Source organism: Aristolochia californica, unplaced genomic scaffold (assembly GCF_029961685.1).
Source record: "Aristolochia californica isolate CCGP_79_NKW_82.1479 unplaced genomic scaffold, dmAriCali1.0.hap1 SCAF_2, whole genome shotgun sequence".
Classification (NCBI taxonomy): domain Eukaryota; kingdom Viridiplantae; phylum Streptophyta; class Magnoliopsida; order Piperales; family Aristolochiaceae; genus Aristolochia; species Aristolochia californica.
Window position 1 is genome coordinate 44466099 of NW_027181881.1, and position 26881 is coordinate 44492979.

Below are 26881 nucleotides of genomic sequence, written 5' to 3' on the forward strand. Positions count from 1 at the left end.
ATATAAAATTCAATGAAAACACCATTGAAAAGCTGATCTATATGACGCCTCCTTTACCTCTGGCAAATTCAGAACAGAGCGCAGAGGAGAAGAATTCATGTCGTTATAAATTCATCTTTAACATAAAGAGGTCAGAGAACTATCAACGCGTCCAAGATTCAACATCTGAAAAGCGAGAAATGATGATAACAGTATATTCGTGTGACCGCAAGTATTTTAAACCCTTGGGGAGAACTGTCATGTCTTAGACTAGTTCGTTCGTGACACGAATCAATCAGGCACCTACCATGGTACATGATTTTAAGTTCGAAGACAAAGGAAAAAACGGAAAACAAATGAGTGGAGGTGCGGGGAATCGAACCCCGTGCCTCTCGCATGCGAAGCGAGCGCTCTACCATATGAGCTACACCCCCAGTACCTTATGGGTACATAAAGATAATATTTGTTCGTACTTATAAATGAGATTCGGTGAGACATGCGAATCCCACATTAATCACAACAATAAATTGCTGACAGAACAACTTCTCCACCAATTTTATTGGTGCAAGCAGTGGTTACAAGATACAAGGGCCGCCACACTTCACGTCTAACCCATTTAGTATTCAGTACACTCTCACCATCACAAAACATGAAGCTTAGCTTGGGATTCTTTTATCTCGATATTGTTAGCAATAATCTAAGAAGTGAGCAAAGAGCCAGCGTGAGGGTTTCTTGTACAACATGTAATGGTACTTTGGAAGTATCAATTTGGAACTAGTGAAGCATGAGTCACGACCACAACAGGATGATACATTACATGTCACTGTGGAAGTTGACGTTATTATTAAGGGTTTAGGTGAAACAGTGGTTTTCAAATATGACCAACCATGGTCATTCTTCTCCTTCACTTGTCTCCAACTTTGAAATATTGCGTGGGATCCACCTTAAGATTTTATATAACAAGGTTCATTACTCCAGTTCTGTTAATTTCCAACTTAAATTCTACTTAATTACTATTTTACCGAATAAAATAAGGGTAGCAGTTGATATGTGGTGTCGTGGTGTTTACCAGAACTGGGGCAAACTCCTATGAACGACTGGAATGGATTTTTCTAAACAATTCTCATACGTGCCGTGGACATGCAGTGTCCTTCCTTCTAGATAACACTTTTCTGGATTGATGAATATACCCTTCAGAATCGATTTCTAGACCACCCGGTCCGGGGACCCGCACACGTGGGACCTTACCTCAATTTTCGTTTTTTGCCTTTTTGCTTCATCGATTTATAAATTTTTATTTATTTATTTATTTATTTATTTTCGCTTTCCGCGTTCTATGCTTTTATTAGATATTGAAAATATTTGATTGATTAGCTAGTTGCGTGAAAGTTCGTACAACTTCTAGAAGCTTTAGTGTCCGACAAGTGATGCAGCCGGCGGCGGCCTTTTGGCCTATCGGTTATCGGTTTAGGTAAACGTGGTCAAGTGCCCGTACTGTCACCTTTCTGGAACGAAACCTACAAAACCGTGGACTGGGACTGCCACGTGGTACGGTATAATCGAAGAAACGGCTTTTTAAGTTTTACCTACGGTCAGAAAAAATAATCCAAAATGGAAATATAGGTTCCAGAGCAAAAATTCAAATAGACGAATAGATCGGCATTGGGTTGGATGACATATGGGTCCACCGCCGATGGACAACTGAAATAGTGAATCGGCAAGGGGACCCACTAAAGGGTCGGTTCAACGACGAGAAAAACAAAAACGGAGACGCCCGCCAACCAAGACACGGCTTTTCCTGTGCTTTGCCGGTTTGTTTGTAAACTGTAAAGAGATTCCTTTCCGGTCCCACTCTAAAACCTAAACTCAATTATTCACCCAATCATTCTCTTTTTAATCAAGGTAATATAGATGGAAATTAGCCGTATTTATTTCCTAATCCAGGTACTAATATAGTGGAATGTCTACCTGGAAACCTGAAATCGGTCTTTAATTACTGGGTTAGATGTTAATAATTTCGTTTATTTGCTTAATCATTTGGGTGCAGGCTCCGGAGTCCGGTTTGGTCCGAGATTGTCCCGGGAAATTTAGCATGGTGACGTCATTTTCGTAGCAAGTGTCGGCGGTATAATGCGTGTAGAGTATGAAACAAAAGCATCGGCTACTTGGTAGGAAACTTTTTTTAAATGAAATAATATTAACCTCTCAACAATTTATCCCCGTCAACGTCAAGCTCTCCAGTTTCTTCCGCTGCACCCACCGCCACCTTTAAATAATCTGTTCTCCACTCCGCCATTTCCCGGACAGCTTCTTTCCTTCTCTTTTCGTTTCTCAGTTTTCACACCTCTAGTTTGGTATTCGTGATTTTATATCCACGTTTGCAAGAGCAGTAGTACTGTAGGCGTTGAATTCGATGCCACCCGTTGATCTGGAAACGCTAATCCGCAGTGGTGGCGGCTGCGTCGGCGGTGACCGGAAAGTCGTCTGCGAGTCGCTGATCGACTCGCATCTTGCGTCGGAGAAGTCTGATGTGCCGTTGTCGCCACCGGATTTCCCAGCGGACTCTTTCCGGCTTCCGAAGGAAGATGTAATCGAGTGGTTTGACAGAAACGCGTTCTACGAGCGGAAGCAGTCCACAAGGGGGAATGCGAATTTCGTTTTGAGTCATGGTTCGAATTTGAATCCCAATTTTTCAAACTCAACTTCTCAGCGGATCTCTGTGAAAAGCAAAGCGCATATCCTCGGTCTCCCGAAGTTGCCGGACTCGGGGCAACTGCGGCGGACGTTTCGTCAGAGTTGCCGGCCGCCGAGTATTCGGTTCTTTCCCAAGCAGAGCGGGAAACAGGCGGCTGATCCGTCGTTGACCGAACCGTCGTCACCGAAGGTCTCGTGCATTGGGCGCGTACGTTCGAGGAGGGACAAAAGGCGGCGCCGGAACAAAAGACACGATGGCAGCAAGGACGAAAACAAAGCACCGAAGAAGGAGAAAAAGCCGAACATATGGAGGAATCTTCGGTCGATGCTAAGATTGAATGGCCGTCAGCAAGAACGATCTGTCTCGTCCGATCGGAAATCTTCACCAACAGATTCTCTCCCCGGCCTTGGAGAAAACACGGCCGAAGCTGCTCCGCCGAGTCTCGGCAACATAAATCGGTTCTCGTCCGGGAGGCGGTCAGCGTCTTGGGGCGGACTCAAACTGGAAATTGAGATGGACGCAGGCGTCGCCACAAAACGTGAGCCGTCCAAGAGCACGGAGGTGTGGCGGCGTCGCGCGGCGGTCGATCCGCCGGCCGCCATCGACTGCCACAGGGATTTGAACGGCGTGGGTCCCGCAACTGTCTGAGTTTTCCTGGTTCTTGATTGGTGCGTTGGAATTTGAAAGTTTTATTTTGACTTTCTGTTTTTCTCGTTGTTTAAGATCTATTGCAGGGGAGGGCTTGAGAGTCCGCGCTAGAGAAAGATTTTTGTAAATATCGGAGTGGTTTGAACTTTGAGAGAGAATGGAGTGTCTGAAAAAAACACTTTAGAATCGGAAATGCCGCCTCTGTGTATAATTCGAATAAGAAAGGGGTGGGGGAGAAGCCCTACGCGATCATGTTCCTTTCGAAGCGTGCTTTTATGATTTGCCTGCCCATGAGTTCAATTTTGAACTCAGAGAAGGCGGGAATTACATGCAGATTCCTGGATTCCAGTCCCGGAAGTCGGAAAAAATCCATGTAACATGAACAGATCCAGAAATTCAGATCGAGTTTGTGTGGACGGAAGCCATTAGAAATTTAAGCAACGTAAAATTGAGCAAAAACAGGGACCGTAGGGGGTGCTTTCCCGGATTTCTGTGTGTGCACTTTGAAATGTTCAAGTAACGCCGAAGGCGAAGAGTCCTTTTCTGTGCCCCAGTTCTCCTGTTTCATATGCAAATCCTTCTGGACAGGACAAATGTGCGTGATGAAGGGATTTTGACTACGGGTGGCTTCACCCGAGCCGGCTAGAGTTCGGCTCGGTTCGATTTGTTATCTATCAAGCTCGAGCTCCGAAATCGGTTTGTTCACCTTAACGAGCTGAGCTCGACCGAAGCTAGGTTTGGTTCGTCGGCTCGCGAGCCAGCTTGAAATAAGTCGGATCGGTATCGGGATCACGAGTGAGTGGGAGAGCGGGAGCGGGAGCGGGATCGAGAGCGAGGGGGGGGGGGGGGGGAAATTTTTTCCTTCCCTCGTCACCACCGACCCTTCCCATCGGCTGTTGTCGCCGCCTCTACCGTCATCACAGCTGTTCACCGGTTATCTCTACCATCGTCGCATTTGCTCACCGGCCGCCTCTGTGGCCGTCCGTTCGATTTCTTCCTCTCCTCGTCGTTGCCTCTGTTTTCGTTGTCGCCACTGCCGTCGTAGCCATCATCCCCGACGATAGGTCCTCCCCGGCATCGTAACCCCCTTCCCTCTGCGTCGTCTCAGCAGAAAACCAGAACCTAAGTTCAAAGGAAAAATTAGGGGAGAAATAATCTCTCCCCTCCCTCACGCGAAGATGATCTCGCACGTAAAAAAAAAAAAATTCCTCTAGAAAAAATTAAAAGTAAGTTTTTATAAACTATTAGTGTCTCATGTTTTTTTAAACATTTTTTTAATTAAATTTTTTTATTAAAAATCATTTAATTTTCTAAGTAAGATTTTCGTACCAAGATGGGGTAAAAAACTGTATAAAAATTTTTTGAATAAGTATTTAATAGTTGATACTGTAATACTTTTAGCATGAAGCAATTTTCATTGCAATTTTGTGTTTGATATTTTACTTAATTAAAAATTTATCGATAAGTATAATAATATATTAGATTGATTATTAATTTTTATTTATTTCCCTATAAGAGACAATAAAAGGTCCATTTAACTTTCTTAAGAAAATTTTAAAATATTTCTTGTAATTTTCTAATAAGTCACTAATAGTAATAAGATTTTATTTAAAGGTTTTTTTGGGAATATGTATCATAGGAAAAATATTTTTAGTTTTTCCTAGAATATAAATTTTCATCTAGGGGCATAAGGAGGCCATAATAAATTATGGCCAAATTCAAAAATTACAAAACAAGCTAGAAAACAATTGGAGTAAAAAATATATAATATTGGTGCATTTTAATCCATTATTGAAATTCAATCCTGAACCTCCCCTATCATTATATTTTTTTAAAATGTATGTATAATTTTATATATAATTTATTCAAAGCCACCCCTACGTGCAAGATCATAAACAAGGGAAAAAAAAAAACTCTTAGTCCATCTCTCACGGGTCTTAAAAAAATTGAAAAGATATTTTAGTAGAAATACGTTTCTAGAGACTATTAGTGGTTTTTTCAATAAATGTTGAAAATAGATTTTTAGTAGAAATATAGGGACCATTAGTGCCTCATTATTTTCAAAATGTTTTTATAAATATAAATTCTTTTTAAAAAATCATATAATTTTCTAAGTAAGATTTTCTTGCCAAGATGGGTTAGAAAACCATATAGAAAAATTTTGAATAAGTATTTGACAGTTGATGATATAATACTTTGAGCATGAGGCAATTTTCATAACAATTTTGTGTTTGACATTTTATGTGATTAAAAATTTATTGATAAGTATAATAATATATTAGATTAATTATTAATTTTTTTATTTCCTTAGAAAAGGCAACAAGAGGTCCATTTAACTTTCCTAAGAAAAATTTAAAATATTTCTTGTAATTTTCTAGTAAGTCTCTAATAGTAATAGGATTTTATTTAAAGGATTTATAGTTTTTATTTGGGTGATTGTAAATTGATAGTGATATTTTATTTAATTTTGTTGTGTTTGATTATTGTATGGAGTTTATTTATAATGTTATACAGTGTATGGAGTGTTTAGACTATTTTATGGAGTGTATAAACAATTCCATGGAGTGTTTATGGAATGTATAGACAATTTTATAAGAGTGTTTATGCAGGTATTATGTATATTGATTATGCCCAGTTTTTAGTAGAGGTCATACCGAATTTTATACAAGTATTATATATGTAGATTATGCTCAATTTTAAGTAGAGGTTATGCCCAATCTTATACACGTATTATATATATAAGTTATGCCCAATTTTATGTAGAGGTCATACCAAATTTTATGTAAAATGTATGCATAATTTTATATACATTTTATTCGATATATATTTTTTGAAAAGTTTTAAATGTATGTTGAGGTTCGAGCTCGGCTCGAACTTATTGGGCTCGAGCTCGATAACAATTTTAGGCTCGAGACGAGGCTCGGGCTCGAAATATTTAAATCAAACTCGGCTCGGCTCGATGCCACCCCTAATTTTGACTATGGAGGGTCTATTTGACACAAGTTCAATGACTCCATTTGATTCGAGTATAAGCCAAAAAGGTAGTGTTGGAGTATTTCTATCAATTGGTCATATCATATAGGCCCCAATCGGGCATCAAATTGCTTCGTTTTGAATTATATAGAGGATCTTACGAGTCGCCTCATTATTTGCATACGGCCTTTTTTTTCTTAAGCGCTAATTTTGTTTAGGCGTTTAGTTTAATTTTTCTATTATGTGACCATACTTGGGCTACGTCAAATGCAAATGCACACGGGCATCGGGTGTTGTGGTTGTTCGAATTACCTACGGTAAATAACCTTTTTCTAGGGAGTACAGGTAAAAGTAAAACTGTCAAAGATGAAACAAAATAGCGAAAGATTTATATTTTTCACATTAAAAATGGCATATTTAAATAAACTCCGATCTCTTTGCTATTCTTCTACAGCAAAATTGGGTGAAGATAATGTTACTCCGAGGCTGCAATCAGGATCATCGCTCTGATGGACGGCCTCAAATTACCGAGATGCTACGACATACACCGCGCGCTGGTAAGAAATTTAAGACGATAAAATGCAGCTCAACGTCAGTTTCCCGTCCCTCTTCTCTCTCTCTCTCTCTCTCTCTCTCTCTCTCTCTCTCTCTTGTCAAGCAGTCCTCTCGATGAAGAAAAAACTTGCTTTTTCATGGCTTTCCGCCTTCAAGAAAACCTTCTGTACCTCGAAAGACGCTTCTTCATTCCCATCGCAGCTACCAAAGGTAAGTCTGGGAGGCAGCCTCTTTCATCCTTTTAGTGATCTTTTGATCTTAAAGTTGAACAGATTTTAATCGACAGATAAAAGAGAAGAACAGCAGCAGCTCTTGCTTGTCACCTGAAGAGACCCGTGTCCTGTCTACCGCGGAGACTCCACAGGTTCATCGGCTCCTTCATAAACGTTGCAGAATCGAATCTGCTGCGACTAAGATACAAGCGGCCTTTCGTGGGTATCTGGCAAGGAGAGCACTGAAGTCACTCAAGGCGCTTGTCAGGTTGCAGGCATTGGTTCGTGGATGTTATATCAGGAGACGAACCCAAGTAACTCTAAGGTGCTTGTTCTCTCTTCTTCGAATTCAGGGGAGAGCCAGACGCCGGAGATTGATGGATTCGCCAGGCATTATATCGGCCGAAGAGAACAATAGACTCTATGCAGGGTTTCACCGGGAACTTATGGCCGACCTGTCGACGGTAATGTATTTAATCCGTTTAACTAGAATCTCAGGCATACTTCCGGTTCTAGTTATTGTTAGAATTGGTTTGTGCGGCTCAATGAAATGTATGAATTTCTTGCCATGATTCATCCACTCATGGACTTGAAGCCATTATATTCCTAAGAGATTTTTCTGCTATTCCTCCAATTGCAGCAAATGGATCATGACCGGGACAGCACAAAGACATCACAATACAGCAAGAGCACCACAGAGGTCATGCTAGAAAATTACTTTGAGAAAAATGGAGAAACGGAGAAGGTAAATATTGATTATTTCTCCTACCAGGTACTTCAAATGATACACTTTGGTAGGATTTTATATCTTTAATTTGTCCAATTTTCAGATCTCCGGCCCAAGCAACAAAAGTTTCATTCGTGAGCAACCATATTTGGCCATCAGCAACATGAATTATCCCAAGATTGACAAAGATTTATTATCAGTAGAAACAGAAGTAAACAAGAGAAGACACCCCAGAATGCTTCTGAGTCATCCTCACTCATCTCTCCATCAACAACCTTTTTCATCGTTGAAGACAAAACCCAGATGTCGAAATCCAAACAGAATTCAAGTATCTGAAGATTGGCATCAAATTTCGCCTCCGGCCGGTGCACCCAACTACATGGCATTTACTGAGTCTGCAAAGGCAAGAGTTACTACAAGAGTTACTTCGTCATCTAGTCTTTCCACAGCAAACTCGCCGTCGAAGATGAAGCTTCACAAAGGAAGTTTTTTGCCTCCAATTCGGACCCGAAGGTCGAGTTTCCCCCTCGTAGAGAGGGACTTGGCTGACACAACTCCATCTTCAGGCGGAGAATGCAGGAGGAGAGCGAGGCACAGTACGTCATACTTGATGTAGTTCGATAAAAACGGCCGGCAGATTTATAGGTTAACTAGTACCAGTAACCGCCTTCAACACGGTGCTTAGGAGCTCTTCGGAGCTCGTTGCGATATTGATGCAAAAGAGGATGCGGGAATTTTGAGCAGGTGCGAGGCGTTTCCTCAGAAGTTACTGTCGATCAGATCATGCTTGTGATCGGAATTAATGAAACGGTTCTAGTCCAATTTTCAACTGTCGATGCCTTTTTTTTTTTTTTTGGTCTAGAAAATAACTGCTGTGGATCAGGTGGTGCTTGTGAATTAGGAGGTCATTTATGTTCAGGAGGTGCTCTGCAAGTTGTAGATTTCTTTTATCACAAAATTTACTGTAGATCAGATCGTGCTTGTGATCGGAAATAATGAAAATATTTCTGCAGATAGAAAGGAATTTGATGAAAGGCATCCACCAGGAAATGAAACGGCCAAATTTATTTTCCTTAGCTCCACTATCATCGATAATGGTATAGTCCAAAAATGCATGAAACATTCAAATTTTAGATTTTTCATTCATTTAATACGAATTATTTAACCGGTTGGTGGCCTGACTAATTACTACAGATATTTAGACCAAACCACACTGAGAAAAAGCTTTCAGCTGGTAAGAAGTGATAACAACATAAATGCTTCAACTCCCTTGATCAATGGAAGTTTAGCCATAACAAGGAGCCAAAAAAAAAAACTAGACTGCATGCATCTCTTCTTAAAAGTTATAAAACAAGAAACAAAGATTCAGTTCATGCGATGTCTTTTTTAGAGCTTATCATTCAGCACTGGTGTAGCTCCACTTTTCGGCCGTTCAAGTCCTGAAGGGGCCTCGCGTTCTTCGTGTAGCCTACACCCAGTGGGGCTCTCAGTGCATTCAGCTGCGCCAGGGACATGTCCCTCACCTGCAGCTCCGTGCATTATATGAGCGATAAATAAGGAGAGAAAACTAAGGGAAAAAAAAAAGACCCAGAAGATCGTAACCAAAGGTTAATTGTGGGTTTCAAATGAGAAGAGAGATGAGATACCTTGCCAAGGATGCTCCAGGTGACATTTTCTCGGCATGGCGGAACTGTAAGGGAACCCACATATCTGTAGTACTTGCGGGTTTCTTTCTCGAGTTGTTTGTTCTTGAGAATACCCAGCGGAATATGAGCCTCTTCGTCTCCTTGGCAGACTTCCTTGTTCAACTCGGCCAACTGCCCCATCATCTGTTGCAGAAATCGTTATCATTCCGTTAGTTGCAGGTGTTCTGATCGGCAGAATACTTGAAAGTCCGGAGAAGAAGACGAAGAAGAAAAGAATACCTGGTTGAGGAAGGGGTCTGCCTTCCCGAACTTGTAGAGGATTGACACAACGGAAATTTCACCATCGTCGCTGAGGTGAACCAAGTGGAGCTCCGCTGGGTGTCTGTCATTGACATGAATAAGCATCTGATGAATTCTCGTAATTTCAAGTTTGTTCTTCAATTTAAGTAATTAATTTCTCAACATTTTTTGCCTTGCCATGCAAAAAACAAAAAGAAAAAAGGAAAAATTACCGGACGCCATTGATGGTGTGTTCAGCTGGAGAATGCCAGTGAACTTGTTGCAGTGTGTAGTTCTTGCCGTCGAGGGTAAGTGCCCCTGCATGGCTCTCCATTTTTACCTGCACAGCCATTTCAGGAGACAAATCTTTTTAGTGGTTCGAAATGACTGGATTTCGGTCCAACCCAAAAAATTCTTTCATGTAGGCCGAAAGCTATCTTGAATCCCGGGCCGAGAAATACCGGATGTTTAGCCACCCGAAATATCTAAAAAAACGGGGACAGCCACCCTGGTCTGAGTCTCTCAAATTGTACGAGAGATTGTAAAAATGTGAGAGATGAAGAGACGAACCCCAATGTTGAAGCCATTGTTAATCAAAGTAGCATTTGCATCTTGGTAATCTCTAATCAAACATTGTTTTGTTGCTGAAGTATCTTCCTTCCTAATGTCTATAGGGGACTGGTGCTTTCCACTGGAGCAAACAGCAAATCCCGGGCTCAATTTCCCCCAGTTGGAAGGTCCGGTCATTCCCGAATAAGTAAATGAAACATCACCAGCTGCAAACAATCCAGAAAGTCAAAAACCAATCTGATTATTCATATAAAGCCCATAAAAGAAATCAGAAACCAGACCAGTAAGAGGAGCAGTAGAGAAAGATTCTTCAGGGTTTTTTTCCCGTAAATCCCCATGACATGGATCAAAAGGTAGGGAAAGCTGGAAGTGATTTCTTACGGATAATGTGAGCGTTAGCAGCAGCGAGCAGGAGGGAAACGATTCCGATGAGAACAACTCTGCCATCCCCCATTGCCATGGTTTCTTTCTCGGTCTTATTCCTAGCTGAACAGGAGAAGGAAACACCTGGCCTGTATCTTTAAGAACTGGGGGGACGCCCTCCTAAATGTAGAGGTCTTGTTTGCTAACTTTGGGTATCGTCGACAGCTCTTGCTCGAAATAACCGGAACCGCTCTCTGCTATATATAAAGAGTACCGTTAGTTCTACTGTTCGAGAACAGAATTCGGAATTGACGAGATCAAGATCAAAGATTTCTCAATCAAGTAGCGGACAGGAGTCACAGGGGAGCCGAATGTCTCGAGAAGCTGAACCCGGTCGGACGATCTTGGCCGTCAGACGAGAATCATGATATGGCGGTTCAGATTCTTCGGTCTTTTGTTTTCTTTTCTTTTCAAGGTAAGAGTCACGGCCATGTGACAAATTGTATTTGATTCTCAGGAGCATAATTGTAAATAATAATACCACCATGTAATTTTAATTTTTTGGTAACTATTCGATGCGTCAGAGAGAACCTTGAACTGAGAGCAAACAGTAACCTCTCTATTTGTCTCCTCAATCATGCTTGTCACTGTTGTTGTGGTCACAAAGTGAGCACAGAAAAAAAGGAGGGGTCTGAATGACATCTTGTAACAGATGTTGAAACCCTGTAGGCTTCAGAACTAGCTTTATTCCGCAATCACTCAGAAGAATTTTTTTCTCTTTTTCTTACAAATGCTCCAAAACTGATAAGGTTGAATCAGCTTTTTCGATATTCTGCTTCGGCCATCACACAAAATGGCTAAGACTCCCTTAGCCTCCCCCACATCTGACTCCTTTTCAAGAATGGGGACTCACATTATGTAGAGAGAGAAGAAAAAAGGAGGCTAAAGCTAGTTCTGTAGAAACTGAAAATGCACCACTGTGGAGATTGGTTTTTTAAAGAAAGGAGAAGTGGACATGTAGAAAATACCCCAGCTCCGCCTCCCCCCACCAAGGGAGGTCCATATCTAATGCAGACTCTAGTGACTGGCATTTAGGCCAGAAGAATATTCCAGGAAGGTACCAGTGGCTGAACTTTGAATTGCCACATAAAGTTGGAAAGAGGCTCTCGATTGAGTTCAATGTAAAATGATGCCATGATTGATAAAGTCTTTCTGGAGTTTCTTTAGATCCTTTAGGATTTAGAAAAGCAACCATGGTTCAGTTATTTCAGTGGCAGTCATAGTTGGAACGTATTATGATATCAGTTACATTCCTCTTTTTCAGTGGCAGTCATAGTTGGAACGTATTATGATATCAGTTACATTCCTCCTTTTCAGTGGCACAAAAACATGTTTACATTCCCTTTTCTGGGGGTGCTGCAGCAGAGACATCCAAAAACGACTACAAACTGCATACCATATTTTTCTGTAATACTTGATTATGTCATCTGATTCATACATGGCCACACCTGTATTTGGGTTCACCTACATGCCAAGAAAGCACAGACATTTTATCTCCCTTCCAATCAATTTCAACTCAAACAACAGCAGTTTGATGATACATAAACCCGGTTCATTGCAGCACAGTACACATTCACAATAATCATTTTATAATTCCATTTATAGTTCCATCTTTGACAATGGAAGGGAAACAACTGAAGTGCTTCCCTTGTAAACAAAAATCATATAGAAACAAGGTGAATGCTACTAAACTTTTTCTTTTTTGAAATTGTAGATTAGTTTGCTTTGAAGAACAAGTGAGACAAAGATGGGGAAGATGAAAAACCTAAATTCTCCGTTACACAAGGGAAAGGAAGCTACTCACAACAACATGTTGTCAGGAAACAGTCTAGCTATGCAATCGGAGATACTATTAACAGATCTAAAGGCATGCTAGCAGAATGTGGCGGAATACAAGAATCAATGATTTCTTCAAAAATGTGATCCAGCCTCCAAGGAGGGGAGGAATTACCCTGCATCCAGCTAATAACAATTGTTGAGTCACCTTCAAGCACAAGGATAGGATTAAGCAGGACAAGAGTCCAAAGCAAGTTGTCGAGAGTGAATGAAAGTACCTTTCATATTCAAAAATCTCAATAGGCTTGTCAGGGAGAGGACCTATTTTTGAGGTCTCCTTTACTTTTTGACCTGCTTATGTGTGATGGATAAAGATGCAAATCAAGTAAAATGCACCCTTGAGAATACATATTTGATAATTTAAGATATCCTAATTAACATGCGTAGTATCAATTTAAGATGTCCGACAGCAGAAAATGTGAACTTCGAGAGAAATTAAAAATATATCAATGTGAATTTATCTAGGAAAAAAAAAAGTTATCGATGTGAAAAAAAAAAAATTCTTTGGACCCAATTTAACATAGTACAGAGCAGGTACTCACAAAAGAGAGCCTACACCAAAACTATCCACTTGTAGAGCCACAAAAGATGACATACACCTAAAATTATCTATTTGTTGAGCCACAAAAGAGAGCCTATACCTAAATTATCCATTTGTAGAGCTACAAAAAGAGGGCCTACACATGAGGGGGAGTGTTAAGGAATAGTCACACATGAATTAGTGAGTACAAAGATCTTGAGTTTATTAGTTGGGAAAGACGTTTCCTAAGTTGGCTAGTCATTTTGGGATGGGCCTTGGACCCAATTTAACACAAATTGGTCAACACCCTACTAAAAAATCCAATGAATTAACATTTTCTTAAAATAATTGCCATTGTTGTAGTCAAAGAAAAACGAAAGAATGTAGGCACATGTGGTAAATAAAATAACAAGAATGAAACCACAGGGTGTTTAAACTTAGCAATGGACCCTTTTTGAAAAAAAAGTCATTCCTCAGTTCAAATGCGATTATTTTTTACAAAACGTCCACAACAAAAAATTAGGATTTTATAAGAGTCACCAACAGTCATGATCAGAAAAGTACTAGTTTTCTTTTGAGATCAGCAATTTAAAAGATTGCTATATCAAGAGTAATTCCACATTTTCTTAGAATCATGCTTCACATGGAGGGGTGTGATAATTTGACACTATGAGACAGAAATTGCTTTGCTCAAGTCATTTAAACCCAAAATTTGCATTTTACCTGTAAGGGAAGGTTTTCCCACAAGAAAACCATGTATTTTGATTAAATTTTTGGCTTTCGTTTTCTTAAATGTAATAGTGTACCTTAGTCATGCTGGGAAAATATACCACGCTTTTTCGCTATTGCTATTTTATTGCAACGGTATCATCTTAGTAAAAAAAAATTAGGGCCATTTGAGGAACAGACCCTCTCAGTCAATTACTAGAACTCAAATGGTTGTTTACCACTCATTTGTTGGGTATGAAATGGAATGTCTAATGTCACCTGATTCTAATAGAAGTTAAAGAGTATCATTGTTGTGGACTGGAGGTGTGGAGGTGTGTAAGGCATAATACATGCACAATGAGAACCTTCGATTACCAGTTCAAGACATCAAATATTTGTGGTCCTACAAGTGCAGGTAGTATATCCCCACAAGTATATTACTTCTCTGTTTGTTTCAGTTGAGTATTATCTAGTTCCTCCATAAGGAAGTTGATGGACAATGCAAAAAATATAGTGAATAAAATGGTACATAGACTGGCCAAAAGATACATTTTAATCATTACCTGAAACCTTCAGAGCATACTTGCCAGGAGGATTCTCGTCCTCAGACACAAAAGTGTACGAATATCTGGCAAAGCAAAATCCACAGACAAGAATTATCAGGGTATTTTCCTGCTCAATGGACTACATGTGCAAAATAGTTTAACAAGAGAATTTGCTCAGTTTCTTACACTTTAAGCTTTCCCAATCCAGTTCCAGTTTTTAGGTTCTGTGCTTTTTGAGCATAACTGCTCTAAAATTTTCTTATTGCTTCTTTCATATAAAGGTTCTCGATGACTCAAGAGTATGAGAAAATGGTATTTAAACTACTAACCTTATTTTAAGGTTTTGGAATAGGTTGCCCATGCAAGATCACCATGCCAGCAGGACTGGCAGGGGATTGCCTTTCATTACATTCATCCTAGACAGTCCCAGTCTCCCAGAGACCATATCCCAAGCCTTGTCCATAAGTTTTTTGTTGGACCTTGTTTCAGGATTAGCTGACAGTGGTTGAGCAACCAGGGGCAACTGCCCATGGGCGCAGCAAGGGCCATAAGATTTATGTAACAACAACATTGCAAACTTTTGTTCTTTCTTTTTATTTTTTTATAAACTTTACATCTCTTTTTAATCTCAAATCTTCACTATATTTAGTTTTGAAGAAAGATGCTATATTTGCTCAAAGCATATCTACCAACAACTCTCGTATATTTGTGCTTTCTCCTTCTTTATAGTGTCACAACAAACCTGTCAAGTTCATATGTTTCCCCCTGAGATTAGCATTGCCCAGGTGAATTCCTGTTCATCATGGGCACTAACCTACCAAAAGTGTCTTTGCAGTAGAAAGTAAATTACTTCCTTCTACTTCCAATACTGAGGAGGTCTCTTAAAACTACCGGTGCTGCATTTATAATTTGAGTTACTGAATAAAGTCGCTCTACAATGGCATAGCATATACACAGATATATAGAAGCGAAATCCAATTGAAAAAAAAAAGGGGGATAACAGAAACGGCACTTTGAAAATGGAGCTGCAGAGAAAATTGCATACCCTTGAACGAAAACTCTCCACTACCAAAACGAAACAGTAAAGGGAGAGAAGCTATCAAGACTACGAAACCCTGATCAGGCCCCACAGAAAAGGGGTTTTGGCTCCGGAAGCTTGAAATTGGGCGGAGGAGAGAAGACTCCCCCCTGATTTCTCCTCCTCTTTGACACTCACAGAAGACGAAGACGACGGAGTTTCTTGCGACCCCGCAGACACCCTTAACGGTCCTCACCGGCCAGACTGCACAGGCAACACATTTGACCGGAAAACCGAAGACGGCCGAAAAGAAGTTAGAACGCCGACCATGGCTTCTCGTGGAAGACAAACAACTCGGAGGAACGAGTGGATTTTTCAGAGGTTCCACTGGCGCGAAATCGACCATGTTGATCAGTATATCACGTGTCGAACGTTTCTACGTAGGCCGTGCTAATGTTAAATCAGTTACCAAGAAAAAACAATCATGCAGTTGCATCTCTGTAGTTTCCTTCAGGGATCCAAAATCTGCAAGCTATCTTTTTTCCATGGTAGAGGCAGCTCCAAGTCAATTATAATCTGGTGCTTAGATTCCTCTAAACAGAACATGCCCACAACATTCAAGCAACATTTTGCTCGTTTATATCAAGTGAAAAAACTCTGAAGAGAACCTACGCTTGACATGCACAGCAAAAACTTACTCAAACGAAATCGAAAAAAGTTTTTTTTTTTTCTGTGAAAATACTATTTGAAGATGGTTTGAGATCCATGAGATATTTTGAGTCGTGCCCCGCATGAAACAAAATCAGGAGCAACGTTTCAGCATCATATGGATATCTGAGTCCTTTTAGAGCTCTCAAAACTACATACACATATATAAGACATATACAACAACCAGGAAGACATCCATTGAAGTAAAGACAAATAGCTTTCTGTCGAGTTCTACAAATAAGACAAGTAGAACACAGATGACAGATCATTTTCAAGATTAAAAATTTTATGAGAACAATAACAAGTTATGCTTTCATTTCAACTGTTCTTCGTAATTTAATCATCATTTCAACTCAAAAGAATAGATATATAATCCATTATATCTCAGGAGTTGGATTCCTCCTAAGAAATAACTTTTATGAGAGATTATACTATTACAATTAAGCTGAATTAAATTTCATCACATATAAAGAAGCTGCAACCATCTGTTCTTGACTTCAGAGATCAATTCTTGTTATTTATTAATAAAAAACTAAAAATGAATAATAATCTTTTTTTTTTATACTTATATTTCGAACTTCAAACTTCAAACTTCAAAATTGAACCAGCTTCCGTCTTTTAATATTTAAAAATTGAAACCCAAGCCGGTGATGGACCCAGACCCAGCCGATCATTGGCGGCGTGCTGGCGAACATATAGTAACTCTTTACAGCGCCTTCGGCCCATAATGTTGAGTGCGAAGCTGCCGCCGAATAAAAGGACAGAAAACGTTCCTGCGCCGCGTGGTTACAATCCAGGCGGCTCTCTTTTGACGTATGCCCTCTTAGGCGATTGTTTCTAAACGTAACCATTTGTATCTTCTTCCCCGTGTTCGCTTCTGTATTTGTCTTCCGCAATCGTCGATTCACAGAATTTCTGGAAAAGATTCCTGAATACTTCCTCTGTCCTCGTTTGAATTCTTTTCCTTTGCCGCTTCAACTGTTATACCTTCTGCACAGCCTTGTATCTATTGCTTCAAACACTCTGACGACCCATTCGTTTTTTTTTGGAATTTCCGTACATGTCTTCGTTTAACAGATTCCCATCTCATAACTACTCGCCATCTGCCCCTCCTGTACCAGACTACTCGCAGCAGGGGCAGCAGCAAAAGCCTTCTTCTCAGGGACCGAGCTATCAGCATCCACCAAATAGTTATGGTTATGGACCGTCTGCGTCTTATGGGAATTCTTCCTTTCCCACCCAAGGTGCGTATTTTCCTCCGGGAACCCATCCCGAGATTGTAAGAAGCTTCCAGATGGTCGACAAGGATCGGAGTGGGTTCATAGATGAGATGGAGCTACAGGCTGCTCTGTCGTCTGGTTATCAGAAATTCAGTTTGCGGACGATTCGGCTGCTTATGTTTCTTTTTAAGAACCCTAACGATTCTTCTTCCAGAATGGGTAAGGCGGCCATTTTTTGTAGTTTCCGAAGAAAATTTCAGTTTTTTTTATTTCAATTTATGAGCTCTGGTTTTTAAAAGAACAACTTCTAATAGGCCGTGTTAAATGGTTGTGTTGATTTTCTTCCTATAAATCGTTATGTTGGGGTTGGGGTTACTGAAATTGCTAATAATTGTTATTCGAGCGAAAGTGATTTAAATTTCTGTCATTTTATTAACATCGCGAAAAGGATTGCCAATGAAAGTATATGCAGTGAGTAGTGATACATAAAAATCCAATCAACCACGGAAAGAAATCCTTTGGTTGGCTTTTCAGCTTCAACGTTAATACACCGAATAGTACGCGTGACCAGATGGTTCTGGCATGATTTTCCCCCAATTTTTTTGTGACTTCTAGAGTATTTCTTGATGACTTGACTATTGTAATCTGATGAGATTTCAAAATCCCTCCATCTGGGAAAAGTAGGTTCAGTCTCTGACTAATGAAGGTTGTGTTATTGCGAAAATTTAATTCTTTTTTCCTTCCAAATGTACCAGAGGGCAAATACTGAAATAGAACCCTCAGTGTTGGCTTGCGATCATTGTTTGACCATTCAGTCCTGTCAATGAATTCTTGAAAACACAGTGTCAATTGATGTAAACAATTAATGAAAGAAAGTTGTTTATCCTATTCCTTACCTCCCTCCCTCTCCCAAAAACAAGGTTGATTCTTGCTCTACTCGTGCTGATATGGGCTAAACCAAAACTGCCGCTGTTTGAAATTCAGAAAATGCATTCTCCTTGGTGTGTGGGTGTGAATATTGACACAGTTCTTGCTATTTTCCTGGGGCAACCTTTACGATGCCCGTCATGCATAGAATCATCTTGATGACTTTTCTTTTGTCGTTTGATTTTAGTCATAATTATAATATAGGCTTTTGTCTCCAGTGTAAAGCTTCATTTCCTTGCTCTGTACTGCAGTCAGTACTATTCTCAATTGTTCATAGATTGGAATCCTTAAAAAAAATGTTGTTGCTGCAGTAGGGATAAATGCAGTTGATTTCTGTTAGATTTTTTGTTTCTTTGATTGATTTAAGGTTTCAGATTACTGATAATTACCTTATTTATTACCAGGGCCTACCGAGTTTGCTGCACTGTGGAATTCTTTGGGACAATGGCGTGTATGTACTCTTATTTGGTTCTTCCATACTGCTTTATTGGAAAATGCTAGCATGCTTTTAATTGCTTCTATGATTTGCTTTTGAATGATGTGGAAAGGAGATTGTCATGTTAGCTCTGAGTTTATTTGCAAAAAGCAATAATATCCACCAAGTTATCCGACATGTCCGCTTTATATTTCTCATTTGATCAGACATGTTGAAGTTATTTGTAATCCCATTTGATGTTTGAAATCTTTGTGGACATAGTTAACTATAACTTTAGTTATGGGGGATGGTTTTGTTTGGAAAAGGATCTCTTCTTCTTTTTCTTGCTTATCTTCTTATCCCAAATATTTGTCATAGCTGTACAAGATATTACTTTCTTGACAGCAGTACAAGTGGGATTTTAGTTTGTCAGATTTAAAGTCAGACTTTTACAGTTTCCTGATATATTTGTGGACCTTGCTACTGTGAGAAGTTTCATAATGCAATCATTTTAGCTTCTGGCATACTGATTTTAACAACCGACATGACATTTGGAGTTTATTTGTCTATGACTAGCATGCCAAAATTTATCTTTTTTGCATTTGCTGTAATGGGTGAATGCAAACAAGCTGATCCTTGTTTAGATATAATTTATAAGTTTTGGATTTTGTTTGGTTGTATTTAGGAGTTGATCATGACTGCACCCATGTATAGTTACAAGTTAAAATTTCATGTGAAAGACATTTTGAAAATATTCTTCCTTGTGTTGGAAGTATTACTGTAGAGATCCAAATTCTTTTCTGACGTGAATTCGAAATTGATTGGCCTCATATTTCAGGCAACTTTTGAGAGATTTGATAGAGATAGGAGTGGGAAAATAGACTCTTTTGAATTGAGAGATGCCTTGTACAGTCTTGGATATATGGTCCCATCTTCTGTTCTTCAGTTGCTGATATCGAAGTATGAGGACAGCAGTGGCCGCCGGGGTGTACTCGATTTTGATGACTTTGTAGAGTAAGATCTTTGTTCTTCTTAATAGTCACATTAGCATTGACAATTTCTTGATTGACTACTTAACAAGATTATTGTTATTAAAAAAAAAAAAAAACCTTGAATGCCTCTGACCTAATGTTTTAATGTTGTTGTAGGTGTGGGGTGATAGTGAAGGTGAGTACCCAATTTCTTTCCATCCAGAGACTCCTGCCCAGTGATTGCTGATTTGGTTCTGTTTTCTGAACCAGTGCACACTAACTGTGCCGTATAAGTTTTTATCTTTTTCCTTTTTACTTTCTTTATTTTCTCTTGTTCCATTTCTAATTTTTTGTTCTTTTCAAGATCATCAACCTGTTTGAAGCAACTTAAAAAAATTCATGTAGGTATTTTTTCAACGCAGCAATACAACATCAACATCGTATGCTTACTGTTCATATTGTGTTTGCTTTTTTGTATTTCCTGCAGGGGTTAACTGAAAAGTTCAAAGAGAAAGATCCGCGCTACACTGGTTCAGCAACACTTACCTATGACTCATTCATGTCGATGATTATTCCGTTCCTCGTGGCATAGCATTGGTGTAATTTGATGTATCATACTTGATTCTTTCATTGCTGTGTTTTTTTTTTTTCCTCTGTGATACATAGAAGAAGTGAATGGCTTGGACTGTACATCAACTTAGTATAAAAACATTGAGCATCTTGATGTGAAAATTAGTTGTTATTAGTGTTCCAGTGATCAATAGCTATGGGCTGTGTTACCCCAGTGAGAATATAATCCTGGTATTCAGTCTTCAATAAGAGACATTGGCCTCTAATGCTTGGTGACTCACTTAGTGTTTGGTCACTTGTACTGAGTTTGCTGGAAGAAAATGTAGGATGTGTAGGACCTTTGAGACCATCATTCCTCTCTGTTCAGTGCTTGAGATAGATAGTTGTTTCAACTGTACGGTCCCCATTGATGGCTGGTCCAACCAGTAAGCGATGACCTCCAAATATGGATCATATTCGTTCACTAAGGTGAAAGCTCCTGCAATGATAGATTTAAGAATTGGCTCAGTTGCACAGTTTCTTACAACTTGGGGTGGAGCCACCGAATTTAATTAAGTGAATGGTTTATGCTAGATGATGAGTCATAATTCAGTCACCAAATTAAAATTAATTTTAAATTAAAGAGACTATAGACACATGAATAAGGATCAATACATAATTTAGTAACCCAAACAAAATATTGATAAAATTAAAGTTTCTTGTGTTAAATTGATTTAGCTGAGTTATTTTTATCAGAGGTTTATCCAAGGTAGGGACAGGAAGCTGGATTCAAGTCCAACCAACTCGGATTATATCCAATAATAATAATAATAATAAATTATTGTATTTACAAGAATGTTAATAAGAATAAATGAAAATTTAACCTGATAATTAAATAAAAAATTAGATATACTCAAGTTTATATGAACTTGAGTCTTACTTTTCTTTTATTTTAATTATTTGGTGAACTACTAAAATGTATTTTTACCTTTAAACCAGACAAGGTAGATGCCTCAAGCCCATGGATTAAATCTGGGACAGAATGGGAGAAGTTTTAATTATTCCTAGTAAGGTTGTAAATGGGTAATGGGTATTTCATTATTTGTTCTATTTATTATATCTCTGTTTTATTTCCCATTTTGCTCGAATTAATAAAAGCCTAAAACCCAAGTAAATGGTAATGAATTACAAAAAATTGATTATTTATATTAATTTTATATATTTCTCCATATAAAGTCTAGTTCTTGATAACAATAAATACCTCGGAATCTGAAGTTTTCTACTGCTGCTCGAACCTTTTTGCAATCTGACATTCGCCCATTTAAATATCAATATTTCTGTGCATATAACTTCGATTGGAAAAAATCATTTTTCTTTGGAAATTAGACTCAAATATCTTTTCGTCAATATATAATTACAATATGAAAAACTCCGTATAGAGGTAAAAAATTGCAAATCACACTACGGGTGTAGGGACTAAAAAAAATAACTATGAACCTAGACTTAGGGTTTAGGGTTTAGAGAAAATGTGTTATGGTCTTGGGTTAAGTACCTATGCCTTCTGCTCCTAACAGGCCAGTCTTTTGGGATGTATTGGTTAGGTGCTTAACATTTGGTATCAGAGCGGGATCCCACGTCGCGAATTTGAGTCTCGGAGCGACGCAAAGGCTAGATTAAAATTACTGGTAAGTTGTGTCTAGGTATTATCGCGGTTGGGCCAGTGTCGTTGTGCCACCGTGGTCGTCGACTCGTGAAAATGGGGTGTAATGTTATGGTTTTGGGTTAAGTACATATGTCTTCCGCTCCTAACAGGCCGATCTTTTGGGATATATTGGCTAGGTGCTTAACATTAGTTTGTCATGGGCTTAGACGAGCCTAAACTCCTTTGGGCTGGTGGAAATTCTAAGTCTCGTGTGGCCTGCTTTCAGTCTTTCGAAAACAGTACAACCTCTTTCCCTAAATCGTCGTCACAATGCTCCTTCCCCTCAAGTCGAACAATAATATGAAAACAAAGGGAACCAAAAGAAGTAAAGCGCGAGAATACCTTGTATTGATGACTAAAAACACAATGTTGGTCTCGTCCAAGGTGGAGGACCAAAGTCTCTCTACAATTCTCTCAATGGTGAATGATTTACAAAGGTCGAATGCCTTGGTATTTATAGGTTTCAACCCCTCCCTTCTCTCATGCTTCCGTCCAATGAGATAAGAGATACTCCCTTATCAAATCTCCTTGATTTGATCCTCCATTCAAATCCCTTGATTTGCTCCTTTTGGACTCAATCTTGTATATGGACATCCTAGGTGTCTCCCTTCGTTTTGGTCGCCCAATCAGTATTGAAATGAGTCCTAGTTGGCATAGGGGACGTCTGGGAGCCAAACCCGAAATGCAACCTCTCACATTTTGCCACTTTGCATGCACACGTATGGCCACCCCAAATGAGTTGGACGCCCGCATTGTTGCCTCATGCCCTTGCGCGCCCACAGCTTCAGCTCCGTGCGCACACATGGCCACCCCAAATGCGTTGGGCGCCGACGCTGTCGCTTCATGCGCTAGCAACTTTTGTGCCGCATGCACACTTAACCTTCGGCAACCCAAGCACCAATGCGCTTTTTGCCTCGATCATGCGCGCGCGCGTTCTGCTTGTTGCTTGCCGCTAGCGTGTTTGTTGCATTTACAATTTCTGTCTTGACCGGCTGCTGGGGCCATTGCACCTCTTGGTTCGTCTTGCTCTTCTGCAACTACAACCGGGTCGGCCATATGCGTGCGCCACTCTAGGTCGTGTCATTGCACTTGGCCTTGGCCATCGTTGCTATTGTTTTGCACTGGACTTGCACAGTCTTCGGTTTTGGTGTCAGGCCACACCATGACTTCATCCTTCGTCTCATACTCCCACCGCCATAAGGCAAACGCCCACGTTTGCATCCCCTGGCGATAGAAGGTCACCTCCTCGAACTGCCACAACTCGACAACGTCTTGCCATGTTGCCTTACTTTCCAGTTGACCCTTCTACTTGACCAAGTATTGCGTCCTCTGGGGCTTGCCCCTTTGGCGTTCTTCTCGGTCTGCAATTATATACTCTACTTTGTTTACAAAAGTATTTGATACATCCATTGGAGCTTTGGGGTCAACGATTCTATCCGGGTCTTCAAAATAAAGTTTAAGGTTTGATACATGAAAAACATTGTGGAACTTAAACCTTTTTGGTAGCTGAAATTTGTAGGCTAGGTTGCACACCTGTTCAATGATCGGAAAAGGGTCTTCATACTTCTTCAAATAACTCTTGTTCTTGCTCCTTACATGAAGAAATTGCTCAGGCCTGATTTTGAGAAGTACTTGGTCACCTACATTGAAAGAAGATGCCCTCCTCTTTAAATCAGCATATTTCTTTATCATTTTAGCTGCCTTATGCAATAAGACCCGTGCTAGCTCCGTTTTCTCTTTCCACCTTTTCACCAACTTATGAGCTGCTGGACTTTTTCGTGAAGTGTTTGGAATGAGACCCATGGGAGCCAAAGGTTATCGTCTGATCGCCAACTCGAAAGGACTTTGCCCGGTTGATTCTGATTTCTGCAAATTGCGTGAAAACTGAGCCACGTCTAACAAGTTTGGCCAGTTTTTTCTGATTTGCTACAACAAAATGGTGTAAGTATTGTTCTAACGAAGCATTTACAAACTCTGTTTGGCCGTCAATTTGAAGATGAAAACTAGTGGAAAAATTTAAAGATATTCCCAATAGTTTAAAGAGCTCGGTCCAAAACTTCCCTATGAATTTGGGGTCACGATCATCAATGATCGTTGTGTGCAAACCCCAATGCTTCACCACATGTGCCATAAATGCCCTAGTTGCTCCGTCTGTTGTACAATCACTTGACAGTGTTACGAATGTTCCGTACTTCGTAAAACGGTCCACTACTACCATGATAGACCCTAGTCAGTATTTCTTGCGCAAACCAAAAATGAAGTTCATTGACATAGACTTCCACGGTCGTTTTGGAATGGGCAAAGGTTGTAACAAACATCTGGGTTTTCTTTGTTCGATTTTATCTTGTTGATAGATAAGACATGTGCGCACAAATTCCTCCACATCGCTCTCCAAGTCTGGCCAATAATGCTGGCCAGAGAGCAAAGCCAACGTCCTTTTTTGACCTAGATGTCCTACCCACAAAGAATCATAATATTTCCTCAAGAGGTCACACCGTAGGTTATCATACTTGTACACATAAAGTCGATTACCTTTGGTCTTGAGCAATCCGTGGTCAAGCTAGAATCTTCTCGTCTCGTCCAGGTTGCAACTTACACAATGTTGTAAGCCTAGGCATCTTTTTGAAGTCCAGTGCGAATATTGTCTAGCAACGCCGCACTAACTTGTGTAATTGTTGCTAAGGCTTGTAATCGCAAAATCAAATTTTATGTTTCTGCGCCAAGATGGTCTTCCAAGTGCACGGGCGCCTTGTGCAAAGCGCATGTCTCCTGCGCCTACGCGCGCGCCGTGCGCCTCTTCATGTGCTATTGCTACCACACCGCGTGTGGTGCGCATGAAACAAGTGCCGGTTGTTGCGGTATGCAGGGTTGTCGCAGCTTGAATGTAAGGTGTTGTGCGCGTGCATGTTGCTGGTGCTAGCTGCACCATGTGCGCCAAGCTCAGGTTGGTCTCTTCCTCGTAAGAGTTAGGTGTGTCCACCTTCCGGCTCAGTGCATCTGCAACACCATTGGCCTTCCCCGCCTTGTATATCATCTCAAAGTCAAACTCGACCAAGAAGTCTTGCCACTGAGCTTGTTTCGGTCTGAGCTTTTTATGTGTCAAGAAGTAGCTAGAAGCAATATTATCAGTTTTTATAATAAACTTGGAGCCTAATAGATAGTGCCTCCAAGTATGTAAACAATGTATTACATTAGTCATTTCCCTTTCTTGAACAGTATATCGTTGCTCAGTTTCATTGAGTTTCCTACTCTCATAGGCAACATGGTATCCTTCTTGCTCCAATACTCATCTAATAGAAAATTTTGAGGCATCCGTGTGCACCTCAAATGGCAGCAAGTTGTAGCACCAATTCAGCCATCATGGAGTTTTTGAGTCGCTGAAAGGATTGTTGACATGCTTCCGTCCAATGCCAAGTATAGTCCTTCTTGAGAAGGTCAGTCAAGGGGGCGGCAAATGTTGAAAACCCCTTGATGAATTTCCTGTAATAGTTAGCAAAACCAAGAAAACTTCTCAGTTCACGCACCTTAGTGGGAGTTGGTCAATCCCTTATGGCCTTGACTTTTTGTTATCCATCCAAATCCGTTCTCCCCCTATCCAATGTCCAAGAAAAGACACTTCTTGCAATCCAAATGAACACTTCTCTTTCTTTACATACTACTGGTTCTTTTTTAAAGTACAAAACACCTTGCGAAAGTGTTCCCCCAAGCCTTTGTTGTATACCACTATATCATCCAAGTATACAACTACAAAATAGTCCAAGTACTCAGAAAATACCTTCGTTCATAAGTGTGCAGAAAGTGGCAAGTGCATTGGTCAAGACGAAAGGCATAACCATAAACTCGTATGCTCCATACCTGGTCACACAGGTCATTTTCCCCTCATCTCCTTCGGCTATTCGAACTTAATAGTATCCACTACGCAAGTGTATCTTAGAGAAGATTCTTGCCTCCCTTAATTGATCAAATAGGTCAGCAATAAGTGGAATGGGGTACTTGTTTTTTAACGGTTACCTTGTTGAACGCCCTGTAGTCGATACATAGCCTCATGCTTCCATCCTTATTTGTTTGAAACAAAATAGGAGCTCCATAGGGTGCCTTACTTGGTTTGATGAACCCAACGTCTAGTAATTCACTGAGTTGTTTGCGCAATTCGTCCTTGGGCGCCATTCTATATGGTGTTTTGGCTGGCTTCTTTGCTCCTGGTTCTAATTCAATGCAATGGTTCACCCCTCTCCTAGGTAGCAATCGGGTAGGAAGTTGTTCCGGCATGATGTCCTTGAACTCATGTAAAATCGTTTGAATCTCCTTGGGGGTAGGCGTGGACTCCACCTGTTCAACAACATAAAGAAATGCTATGTAGGTAGAGCGACTCTGCTTAAGTCATTTCTTAAGTTAGAGGGCCTTGCCAATACATCCCAAAAGACCGGCCTGTTAGGAGCGAAAGGCATAGGTACTTAACCCAAGACTATAACAAAATGATCTCATTATATTTGTGGGTTGACCAAGTCAACTCATAGAACAAACTCTAATACCAGATTGAATTTATGGAAAAGATAAAAACTTCATTGACTTATTATAATCAAAATACAAGAACCTTTATTTATAATAAAGGAATGTAGTAGAGTCCAATTACAATAAAACTATCTTTATCCCAATTACATCCAAACTTTAACACATAGATAAGTCATAGCATAATTAAATAACTCAATATAGATAAAAGACAAACATAAATCAAATTATAACTCTTCTAGGACGTGATTATTAGATAAAGATACTTTATTGAATCCTTCTTGATCTTCCATTTGATGTGATAAGGATGTCAGCTCATAGTAATTATTGCGGGTCCTACTTTTTATAGGTTTGGGCTCATCTAATGGGCCTTCTTTGGTCGTTTGGCTCATCTTATAATACTCTCTCATAAATCGGATTACGAATAATTGGGTAAATTAACCCGGATTCATAAACATATAAATTTTTTATTAACACGACTAATTAAACGATCGAGTTAAATTGCTACTGGATCTTGAACGATGACGGACCTGCAGTGGCGATCTC

General features: G+C 39.9%; 4 protein-coding genes, 1 long non-coding RNA gene and 1 other non-coding gene across 7 annotated transcripts; 3 read left to right on the forward strand and 3 right to left on the reverse strand.

Moving 5' to 3' along the window:
* Positions 1–340: 340 nt before the first annotated feature.
* Positions 341–413, reverse strand: TRNAA-CGC (transfer RNA alanine (anticodon CGC)). Its single transcript has one exon. It is a non-coding gene; the product is annotated as a tRNA-Ala (tRNA).
* Positions 414–2392: 1979 nt separating this feature from the next.
* Positions 2393–3322, forward strand: LOC137955138 (uncharacterized). Its single transcript, XM_068802007.1, has one exon. The coding sequence runs from the start codon at positions 2393–2395 to the stop codon at positions 3320–3322; it is 930 nt and encodes a 309-aa protein (XP_068658108.1).
* Positions 3323–6964: 3642 nt separating this feature from the next.
* On the forward strand, positions 6965–8712 carry LOC137955139 (protein IQ-DOMAIN 16-like). Its single transcript, XM_068802008.1, has 4 exons — positions 6965–7060; positions 7137–7526; positions 7703–7807; positions 7893–8712. The coding sequence occupies exons 1-4, from the start codon at positions 6965–6967 to the stop codon at positions 8403–8405; spliced, it is 1104 nt and encodes a 367-aa protein (XP_068658109.1). The 3' UTR covers positions 8406–8712.
* A 384-nt stretch (positions 8713–9096) lies between these two features.
* Positions 9097–10862, reverse strand: LOC137957328 (alpha carbonic anhydrase 1, chloroplastic-like). The gene is made up of 6 exons (XM_068805082.1): positions 10666–10862; positions 10285–10490; positions 9948–10054; positions 9715–9817; positions 9436–9618; positions 9097–9312 (listed from the first exon to the last, which is right to left on the reverse strand). The coding sequence occupies exons 1-6, from the start codon at positions 10742–10744 to the stop codon at positions 9190–9192; spliced, it is 801 nt and encodes a 266-aa protein (XP_068661183.1). The 5' UTR covers positions 10745–10862; the 3' UTR covers positions 9097–9189.
* Positions 10863–11912: 1050 nt separating this feature from the next.
* Positions 11913–15884, reverse strand: LOC137957309 (uncharacterized). Its single transcript, XR_011113336.1, has 3 exons — positions 15362–15884; positions 14335–14399; positions 11913–12171 (listed from the first exon to the last, which is right to left on the reverse strand). It is a non-coding gene; the product is annotated as an uncharacterized lncRNA (long non-coding RNA).
* A 926-nt stretch (positions 15885–16810) lies between these two features.
* Positions 16811–20328, forward strand: LOC137956420 (probable calcium-binding protein CML48). 2 transcript variants are annotated; one of them, XM_068803909.1, is made up of 6 exons: positions 16811–17481; positions 18594–18640; positions 19443–19618; positions 19753–19771; positions 19940–19976; positions 20063–20137. In XM_068803909.1, exons 1-5 carry the CDS (start codon positions 17103–17105, stop codon positions 19964–19966), a joined length of 648 nt encoding a protein of 215 aa, XP_068660010.1. In that variant the 5' UTR covers positions 16811–17102; the 3' UTR covers positions 19967–19976; positions 20063–20137. The 2 variants fall into 2 exon arrangements, with proteins under 2 accessions (XP_068660010.1, XP_068660009.1); XM_068803908.1 differs by lacking the exon at positions 19940–19976 and having other exon boundaries at positions 20063–20328.
* Positions 20329–26881: the final 6553 nt, after the last annotated feature.

Excerpts from the sequence above, each read along its gene's own strand:
- LOC137955138 (XM_068802007.1), top strand. The coding sequence starts at position 2,393 with ATGCCACCCGTTGATCTGGAAACGCTAATCCGCAGTGGTGGCGGCTGC.
- LOC137955139 (XM_068802008.1), top strand. The coding sequence starts at position 6,965 with ATGAAGAAAAAACTTGCTTTTTCATGGCTTTCCGCCTTCAAGAAAACC. Across the intron at positions 7,527-7,702 it reads TTATGGCCGACCTGTCGACG|CAAATGGATCATGACCGGGA; the intron begins GTAATGTATTTA and ends CTCCAATTGCAG. Across the intron at positions 7,808-7,892 it reads AAAATGGAGAAACGGAGAAG|ATCTCCGGCCCAAGCAACAA; the intron begins GTAAATATTGAT and ends TCCAATTTTCAG.
- LOC137957328 (XM_068805082.1), bottom strand. The coding sequence starts at position 10,744 with ATGGCAATGGGGGATGGCAGAGTTGTTCTCATCGGAATCGTTTCCCTC. Across the intron at positions 10,491-10,665 it reads TGCTAACGCTCACATTATCC|CTGGTGATGTTTCATTTACT; the intron begins GTAAGAAATCAC and ends GATTGTTTGCAG. Across the intron at positions 9,313-9,435 it reads CCTGGAGCATCCTTGGCAAG|GTGAGGGACATGTCCCTGGC; the intron begins GTATCTCATCTC and ends ACGGAGCTGCAG.
- LOC137956420 (XM_068803908.1), top strand. The coding sequence starts at position 17,103 with ATGTCTTCGTTTAACAGATTCCCATCTCATAACTACTCGCCATCTGCC. Across the intron at positions 17,482-18,593 it reads CGATTCTTCTTCCAGAATGG|GGCCTACCGAGTTTGCTGCA; the intron begins GTAAGGCGGCCA and ends ATTTATTACCAG. Across the intron at positions 18,641-19,442 it reads ATTCTTTGGGACAATGGCGT|GCAACTTTTGAGAGATTTGA; the intron begins GTATGTACTCTT and ends CTCATATTTCAG.